The sequence below is a fragment of the Hyperolius riggenbachi genome, chromosome 4 (assembly GCF_040937935.1).
Source record: "Hyperolius riggenbachi isolate aHypRig1 chromosome 4, aHypRig1.pri, whole genome shotgun sequence".
NCBI lineage: Eukaryota > Metazoa > Chordata > Amphibia > Anura > Hyperoliidae > Hyperolius > Hyperolius riggenbachi.
Genome location: NC_090649.1, coordinates 473,177,840 through 473,187,969, shown reverse-complemented (window position 1 = coordinate 473,187,969; position 10,130 = coordinate 473,177,840). Strand labels below are relative to the sequence as shown.

Genomic DNA, 10,130 nt, shown 5'->3' with positions numbered 1-10,130 from the left:
GCCGCATGCGATTTCCCTATTTAAAGCATTGCGGGCGATTCGCCCGCATTCCTGCCGCACTCGAAATCTGACGGCTCTGCCGTGCAGATTTCCCCCGCACGCCAAAACACACCTGCATGACGCACAAGTGGAAACAATCCCATCCACTTGTATTGACTATGCGAATCCGCATGCGGTGCCTGCATGCGGATTTGCTATAGTGGAAACGAGCCCTCAAGTGGGTGAATAAGAAATGTTGCTATGGTTACTTCAGTACCAGGATGTACTGAGAGCACGGTGACCTCACAGCATGTTGGTGAACCGGTTAAAGGTCAGAAATAATCATACCCATTAAGAGGATGACCAGCATCATCATCCACCCTGTCCTATTGTCCCCACATTCTACTAGGATTTACAAATGAGGTAACATTTGAATACGGTTTTTTTTTTTGCAGGGAATGGGGGAGGGGAGGTAATTTCGCCCCCTCTTACGCACCCTCCGCCCCCGTGTCCCAAGGTACTCCCCAATGTTACTATATAGGCCTTCCTTGCCACCTAACCTGAATGGTTGATGAAAGCTGAATGTCAAAAGCCATTTGGGTAGGTGCTGACCACGTGATACAGTTCTATGCTTGCATGGTGCTTTAAAGTGGACTTATACTTTTTGCACAGGACAGAAGGAAAACCGAGACATACACCCTGAATGCATTTGGAGAGTTTAGCCTGTGTAATTCCCCCTCATTTGTGTCTAATCACAAGTTGTAATTTGATCCTCCTCTGTGTCACATGACTGCCTATGGCAGAAACGCAGATAAGCCCATTTGAAAGCACAGGCTGTTAACAATATGTCTGCTTCCATGAATCAGGAAGTAGACACTGTGCAAATGTATTTTAGAATTTGTATCAGCTGTAACAAATACCTGTTTTTTGTTTAAAGTTTATTATGCTGTTGTGTATATTTTAGAGCAGAGAAGAGTTTTGAGTTCAGGTCTACTTTAAAGGGGAACTGAAGAGAGAGGTATATGGAGGCTGTCATGTTTATTTCCTTTTAATCAATACCAGTTACCTGGCGGCCCTGCTGGTCTATTTCTCTGCAGTAGTATCTGATTAAAACCAGAAACAAGCATGCAGCTAGTCTTGTCAGATCAGACTTATAAGTCTGAACCACTGAAACACCTGATCTGCTGCATGCTTGTTCAGGGGCTATGGCTAATATATTAGAGGCAGAGGATCAGCAGGGCTGCCAGGCAACTGGCATTGTCTAAAAGGAAATAAACATGACAGCCTCCATATACCTCTCTCTTCAGTTCCCCTTTAAGGGTTTAATAATGTAGTATGAGTGGGGTAGAAGTGGATTATTTTTTTTTTCAAATAAAAAAAATGAAAGAAAAAATTATGGTTATAAAAATGTGCATGTTTGCATACTATTCATTTCAAAAGCACAGATAATAGCTGCTATTATTATTTTTACTGGAGGACCTTAAAGAGAATCTGTATTGTTAAAATCGCACAAAAGTAAACATACCAGTGTGTTAGGGGACATCTCCTATTACCCTCTGTCACAATTTCGCCGCTCCTCGCCGCATTAAAAGTAGTCAAAAACAGTTTTAAAAAGTTTGTTTATAAACAAACAAAATGGCCCCCAAAACAGGAAGTAGATTGATGTACAGTATGTCCACACATAGAAAATACATCCATACACAAGCAGGCTGTATACAGCTTTCCTTTTGAATCAAAAGATCATTTGTGTGTTTACCTTCTGTCCCCTTCTTCTCTCATGCACTGAACATTACAGGCTTCCTGCAGACAGCTCTGCCTGTACCTGTGTTTGTAATTCCTCAGTATGTGTCAGCCAGCTACTTTCACAGCCTAACAGAGGAGGATTTTTATCCAGCACTCTTCTATCACTGATAAGATAGCAGAGAAGCTGCTGGCTTATGTAAATAAAACACACACTGGAGTGTGCATAGAGGAACAGACCAGCAGGAAGAGTTGGCAGCCTTCCAGACACAGGCCGACAAGTCTGACAGGGGAAAGATACATTGATTTATTACAGAGACCGTGATAGTACAAAGTGCTGCAGTAAGCCAGAACAGATTAGAATAGGTTTAGGAACTTGTAGGATGGTAGAAAAAACGTAATTTTTGTTACAGAGTCACTTTAAGAGAGCTTGTAGAGGAGGGCTTGCAGGGGTCGGGTTGACCGTCAGGATAGTTGTGGGTGTGCACGAGGGGTTAGTTAACATTTGATCCTAGAATTTGGATAAACTAATAATGCTAGGTACACACCATACAATTTTCTGTTAGATTTTATCTTAGATTTACCTGCCAGATAGCTTTTTTCCATGTTGTAGGTAAATCTAACAGAAGAATCTAACAGAAAATTGTATGGTGTGTACCTAGCAAGGGGTGTTCTAAAGACATGTGACCCCATCACAAGGTACGTATGCACATTGGAGAAAAGACCTGGTCAAGGAAAAAAACTTTTGGGGGCAAAACCTATCTAAGCCTACGTAGCCAACGGCAGTAATAGGACAGCATTTAAATGACAAGTCTTCCACGTCTATATATTTATACGGAGGGAAGACTAACTCAAAGCAATTCAGCGATAACCTTCTGCTGTTTTATGGCATTTGGCTCCCTTATCCACAAGCCTTCCACCTTATAAATCCTGCCACATAATCAATGTTACACAAACAAACTGTTTGAATATCTAAATGCTGTCACAATTATCGGAGAGTGTGCCTTGCAAAGATTGAACAGCCTTGCTTCTCCATAACTGTACCTTGGGTGATCGGGCTTCACTTAATTGGCCCTTCAAAAAAAAGTCTAGAAAGCAATAGGTTTACAGCGCCATAAAAAGACTTTTGAAACATGATGCATGCTGACTGGTAAAGCATATAAAGTTGCTGATAAGCGAGTGACAGGAGAGATTCAGTCTCGGTAGAGAGAGCAGACATAGGACGTCCGTCATGGGTCGTTATACGGGGAGGTCTGTACGGCTCATTGTCATGTGTGTTGTACATTTTTTTCTATTCATAGCGGAGTTGGTAGTAGGTTACATAGGGAATTCCCTGGCGTTGTCCTCCGATGGCTTTGCGGTCCTCTCTCACTTCATCTCGATGATCATTGGGTTGGTGGGCATCCGATTCAGCCGTGTCCAGTGGCACCAGAGGAACACGTACGGCTTTCTCAGGGCCGATGCAGTCGGAGCCTTCGGCAATAGTATCTTTGCTACGGCTCTGATGTTCAGTATCCTGATTGAGTCCATCAAAAGGTTTATCAGCCCCGAGAAGACTGAGAAGGCTTTGCTTGTCCTGCTCGGTGGGGTCATTGGCCTGGCCATTAATGTCCTAAACTACCTCATCTTTCTGGACTGCTGTTATCCCGCAAAGTCAAGAGACCAACTGGACCCAGAAAAAGGTAAACAACTATATATGTAAAATCTCTTAAATGCTAAAGTTTTTTGTAGAATTCACATATCCCATACACCAACAGGGCATGTCAGCTATAAAGGTGTCAAAATACTCCAAGGAACTCTGGAGAACAACTAAAGCAGCTGCCCAGAAGAGCCAATTAGAAGTTTTGGCTATATAGCAGCTAATAAACCTAATTGGAGGCTCTTGGCAACCGGCTTAGCATTGCTCCAGATTTCTTTGTACTTGTTTTTGTACACCTTATTATGGCAAAGTCTCCGTTATCTGAAACTCAGGCAACTGGAAGTCTCAACTAACTGGCATGTCTGAGGGGATAATGGGGACTGTTTCTTTGGAGGGTTTTGGGCAGGTTTGGAGGCATTAAAATACTTACTGAGCCTCCAACGACGTCTTGTAGCCTTCCTGCAGCTTCTAGCGGCTTCCTGGGTCAGGTGACATGCCGGCTTCCATGCATGGAGGTTCCCGGAAAGCCGCTAGGAGCTTCAGGGAGTCTACAAGACGTTGCTTGGGGCTCGATGAGTATTTAGGGGGGAGGTTTGTGCTTTTTTGGCCGGTTGCTCAAGCAACCGGCAAGTAGAAGTTTCCAGCAAAAGGTGATCCCCGCCGGTGCCAGCTACCAGGGACTCTGCTGTATTGTGAGAGAAAAAATAGTCCTTTCTTGCCCCAAGGAAGAAACTGCTGCTTTCTGGCTCCACCCAGTACAGTGTAGGCAGAGCTGGGACAAGGTCCTCCAGCACCCAAGGCTGAGACACCAAAGTGCGCCCCTCCATCCCTCCCACCCCAGCCATCACACACTGATTGCTATTAGACTAAGAAGCGCCCCAGGGCCCCCAACCTTCCCAACACCTTAATATGTAGTTATCTGGCTTGCAGTCACTGCCATGTATCCCCTTTTCTTGTTTATTGCTGCTTCAAACACAATTAGGAATGACAGCTGAATGAATTCTGCGCCCCCTCTTACACTGCGCCCTGAGGCTGGAGCATCTCCAGCCTATGCCCCGGCCCGGCCCTGAGTGTAGGTAGAAAGTCACATGGTCTACGGCTTGGTTTTCAGTCATACAGACCTCCATCTAAGTGGTACATATGAAAAAATAACACAAGTAGTGCATTTAAAGGACACCTGAAGTGAGAGGGGGATATGGAGGCAGCCATATTTATTTCCTTTCAACAGTGCATATTGCCTGGTTGTCCTGCTGATCATCTGCTTCTAATATTTTAAGTCACAGAACCTGAACAAGCATGCAGATCAGTTTTGTCTGACTGCATTAGACACATGCTTCTTTCAGGTGTGTAATTCAGACATTATTACAGCCAAGCAGGGCTGCCAAGGGAACTTTTGGCTTGGCTTTGTTTTAAAGTAATGCCAGATTGCTGGCATGTGACCTTCAGATTAATAAATTACTTATCATTCTTCAATACTCCATTTACATTTAAAGAGAACCTGAACTGAAAATAAAAAGTCAAAATAAACATACGCAGGTCATACTTGCCTCCTGTGTAGTCTACTCCTCAATCTCTTCCTCCTCTCCTGCGTCCTGTTTGTCCACTGTGATCAATGGAATTCTCCGTCCTCCATTTTATAAATAGCCATTAATCCCCTAACAACTTCATGGTCAGCACATTGTTAAACTGTAATATCACCAACTTGAGCCATAGGGAAACATGGACATTACCTTGCACCTTCAGTTGTAACTGACAGCTGCTGATACAGTATATAACTGACAGCAACTGGTATATTTCAGTTCTGACAAAATATTATCAGAACTTGAAGAGATCACTGTAAGAAGATGGTGAGCTTCTGAGAGGAACTGATGGTGAGGTTAGTATGTAATATTCATTTGCAGCTACATCATGAGCTTATTTTAAATAATTTTACTCTCTTCAGGTTCCCTTTAAGCACTCATAAGCTTTCACCCTAAGTATGCTAACAGTTTAACTCGAACTGCCAAGACCATTGCTAAACTTCAATACTTCAGTACACCGTAAACACTTGGGGCTTGATTCACAAAAAAGCGTGATAACTCAGTTATCATGTGTAAAGGCTTTGCACGTATCCTTATCACATGCTAAGTATCATTATCACGTGCTAAGTATCATTATCACCTGAAGTCACTACAAAAATCACGCGAACGGAATGTAGATCATTAATTATTATTGTATATAGTACATAAAGCGATGCGCGTTAAACTTTGTGCGCGCCGTATTACATTAACTGCACTGGTATATAACACTGCGTGCTTCTGTTATGCAGGTGCAGTAAACATCAACAGGTATGCAGGGATTGGTATTACAAATGTGCAGCTGTCACACACACAGGTACCGTGAACAGGTGCAGTGCATTCACATGTTAATGTAAGCACATGTATACAGTAATAATTCATGATCTACATTCCGTTCGCGTGATCTGCAGTGACTTCACGTGATAATGATACTTAGCACGTGATAATGATACTTAGCACATGATAATGATACTTAGCACATGATATCACGTGCAAAGTGGCTTATCACTTCCGTGCTAAGTGTTAGCACCCTTTAGTGAATCCAGCCCTGGTTTTATAAAGGGGTACTTTAAACCAAGTGTTAACTGAGTCTAGTACATTAGTACAGCACAGTCCCCAGTATCCGGCACAGGCGGGGATCGGCTTATGCCAAATACATGTGCTTGCCGGTTGTTTGAGCAACCGGACGAAAAAGCACAAACCTCCCCCCCCTAAATACTTACCGAGCCTCTAGCGACGTCTAGGTGGCCACCACCCCCCGGTGCAGCCGCTTATACATTACCCATCCTGGTTCCAGCGATCGCCGCAGCCTCCCTGCACAGCTCTGGTCTTCTCTAAGGATTGTGACTGCGCATGACGTCGGTGACATCATATATGATCCTCCCCATAGAGAAGACCGGAGGCTGCGGCGATCGCTGGATAGAGGCTGGGTAATGTATAAGCGGCTGGATCGGGGGGATCAGGGGGTGCTGACCACCTATACTATCTAGCCCCGTGCTAACTAAACCTTTTGCAGCCATTCAATCTAATAGATTAAATCTGGGGACTCTGAGGCTAGCAAAACCTCCTGAGCGGCGTAACGCTCAGGAGGTTAATATTTAATTAATAATTCTAGTATATATAAATATATAAATGTTCAGTTACCGGTATAACTGTATTTTGTAAGCAGGTAAAAGTTTAAGACACATATTAGCAAGGATTCCGCTGGAAGTAAGATGTTTTGGTTATGAATGTTCTATCCGGCATTCTGGAATGTCAACAATAATCATATCAGTCATTATTCTTATTGTCTTACCGTATATTTTGGGCAATGATGACTAGACTATGACAAGTAGCACAAGAGGTGTACCTCTGTCTCAAAAAATTTAGAACTGTCCTCGAGGTACCTCTGCTGGCAACTTTCACATCTTCCCCTAAAAACAACTAATCTAGCTGGGAGACTTGGGATGATAATTATTTATTTTGTAGCTGAACAAAATATGTTAAAGTAAATTAATTTGTTGATGGCGGTAATCGGCCTGTTCCGGTTTCACTTTTTCTCTTAGGTGATTTTTCACATCTTCTAAATAAAATGCATTTTAAGCCACCTTTGAGCAAGAAAATACTCAGAATAATTTTATAGTACTTTTTTGTGTATATGGCGTTCTGCCGCTGGTCACTTGACGAATGCCGGCTCACCCTACTGCTGCTGAAATACAGGGTGGCGTTAATTCAAGTCATAGCAAGTAGGACAGGGACCTAATTCGGGGTAGGCTATCGCCGGCACCTGAATTACACTTCTGCAGGGCCAGACACAATAACATTATGTTTACGGCGGTGCGCAGGTCAAGCCCAACGTGTGGAAGAACGAGCGCTGAAATGGCCTGCCTCGTACTAGTTCACCTACTCTGTGTTACTTTTTACAATTACAGGATGTTAAAAAGGAGAAAAAAGTTAATTGGAATGAGCCCAATAACTATTATAATTAGGGCAGCTACCCACCAATTTTTTCTCCAATGCTAATCAGCGGTGTCTATGTGAAATGTGATATATTTATTTACTTATGCAGGAGAACAGAGGCGCCAAGAGGATAAAAGGAAGCTAAATGAGCTTAAAAACCAATTTCTTGGTAAATAGAGGAGGTAGTGGTGGACTTACCTCCTCCAAGTAGACACACAAGGACTGTAGTAAAGACAGTCAATATATTTTATTTATGAACTCCAAATATGCAACGCGTTTCGCAGGTTTGATCCCGCTTCATCGGGTAATAACAATGGAGCAATAGCATATGTGGTCAGTACAAGAGCCAGGCACCTCTGTATTTATTTATTTACTTATTTAAGTATTTATATAGCGTCGACATCTTCTGCAGTGCTGTACAGAGTATATTGTCTTGTCACATAACTGTCCCTCAGAGGGGCTCACAATCTAATCCCTACCATAGTCATATGTCTATGTATGTGTTGTGTAGGGTATGTATCATAGTCTAGGGCCATGTTTAGGGAGAAGACGATTAACTTATCTGTATGTTTTGGGGATGTGGGAGGAAACTGGAGTGCCCGGAGGAAACCCACACAGACACAAGGAGAACATACAAACGCCGTGCAAATATTGCCCTGCCTGAGATTCGAACCAGGGAGCCAGCACTGCAAGGCGAGAGCGTTAACCACTACCCCACACCGTGCTGCCCACTAATTTAAATGCCCGAATATGGTCATGAAATTCATATCAACACATAATTAGTTGCAACTCATTGACCATCCCAATAGACCACTGGACCATAAGTGCTTCAGCCGGTCTTTGGGTGGTCATGGCAGAACCAGGTAATTTGGGCCTCGGTGATGCTATGGTAACCGCATAAACCTGCAACATTAATTGCGGCTATAGCAGTAGCTGGGGGGTAATTTGGGCACTCGATACAAATGGGGATTAGGTGGCTGGCACGTAATAAATAGTAGAGGAGAAGGGAAGAGAAGGGAGTATTTAAAGGTAAAGGCAGCACTAACACCATCGTAATTTGTGTCGGTGGTAGGTTAGTGTTAGGCCTCAGTAGAGGGTGGGTTAGTGTAGGAAAAGGGTTGGGCTTAGTGTTAAACATCAGTGGATTTTGCGTTGGGGAATGGGGGTGTGGGTAATAATTAGAGAAGGAGTACCTCAAAGAGGGGAGAAGGAAAAAGACACAAGGGAACCAGGAGCCTTTTAAGTGTAATAGCTTACCCTTCTATAAGTACTAGCATCAGCAAAGTACCAGAGGTTGCACAATTAGTGTGGCCCGTGGTACATGGGTAACATGAGCGTTTCTATGGTAATGCGTATTACAATACTTGCTTAATGTGCGTTACCATAGTAACACTTAAATGGGTTTGGCCCCCCAACAAGGTTCATCAGCCCTCCCCTTCCCCTCCACCGCGTGGACTAATAAAAAACAAAAATGGTGCATTAGGTGTGTTGTCCCTAAAATCCTCCCATGTGCGCAGCTCCCAAATTCTCCTTCTGCCCTCCCCCCCCCCCCCCCCCCATCTTGTAGAGCAGCTTCAGAGGAGCGTCACACTTTACCTCATCTCAGTGAAAGGACAGGTCCTCTTTACTCCTCTGTGTAGATGCCGTACAGCCTAGCTCTATATGACAGGCAATGGGAGCAGCAAGGTGGCAAGCTACACAGAGGAGCAAGGAGGACCTGTCCCATCGCCTTAATGAGATAAAGTATGAAGCTCCTGCCAATATGCACCCCTGGCCCGGGCCCCCTTAGCCCGCCTCCACCCACGTGGCAGCAGGGGCTATTGGTATGCCCCTGCACCTCAATGAACAGGATGACTATACAAGATATCATTTGAGAAGGAACCCGAAAGTTATCTGATCATTCAATTCATGTAGAGCATTATATGCATTTACCTCAAAAAGTCAGACTCGGATAAAGTTTTAAAGGTTTTGTAATAGCACATGAGGACCAGCCAAATAGGCACAGCAATGGAAAAAGTAGTCCAGATCCACAAAAATAATCTGATACCTTTTGAACGCTTCCTTAACCTCCTTGCCAGTCTAATTCTCCCCGGCAAGGAGGCAGCGCAGCACTTTTATTTTTATTTTTTTCAAATCATGTAGCGAGTCGAGGGCTCGTTACATGATAGCTGCTGAGCGGCGGCATCTCCCCACCCACTCCGATCGCCTTCGGCGATCAGAGTAAGCAGGAAATCCCGTTCAGAACGGGATTTCCTGCAGGGCTTCCCCGGTCGCCATGGTGATGATGATGATGATGTCACGGGAATCCCAATCCGCTCCTCAGCACTGCCTGGCACTGATTGGCCAGACTGCGCAGCGGTCTGGGGCGGGGCGGCGGCGAATCGGCGGGTAGCGGCGGCGATCGAATGTTACAAGCAGCTAGCAAAGTGCTAGCTGCATGTAACAAAAAAAATTATGCAAATCGGCCCAGCGGGGCCTGAGAAATCCTCCTGCACAGGTTACCCCGAGCTGAGCTCGGGATAACCGGCAAGGAGGTTAAAGAGGAACTACGAATATACGAATATGCCTTGACTGATTTGAACAAAACTTGGCATACAGATCTCTTACTACCTGGGATGATAGGTTCTGGGGGTCTTGCGTCCCCCCTGCACACCTGGGCGGAGTTACAAACAGGCAATCAGATTTCACCCATTCAAGTCAATGGAAAAAATGTAAAAGGCTGCCATTTTCACAGTAATAAAGCCAGAGTCCCCACACTTGGCACAGTTGGTCACTTG

The 10,130-nt window shown here is 44.3% G+C and overlaps 1 protein-coding gene across 2 annotated transcripts in view; it reads left to right on the top strand.

Annotated features, from left to right (window-relative positions):
- Window positions 1-329: 329 nt before the first annotated feature.
- The window catches only part of SLC30A10 (solute carrier family 30 member 10), a 96,974-nt gene continuing 87,173 nt past the window's right edge, over window positions 330-10,130 (top strand). The window contains exon 1 of one of the 2 annotated variants that reach the window (XM_068232913.1): window positions 330-402. Coding sequence is in view for 1 of the 2 variants with exons in the window: in XM_068232910.1 (XP_068089011.1) it covers window positions 2,951-3,401 (451 nt within the window). In the remaining variant the exon portion in view is untranslated. Of the gene's footprint in view, window positions 403-2,950; window positions 3,402-10,130 lie in introns of those variants that run through there. The other variant, XM_068232910.1, reaches the window with a different exon arrangement.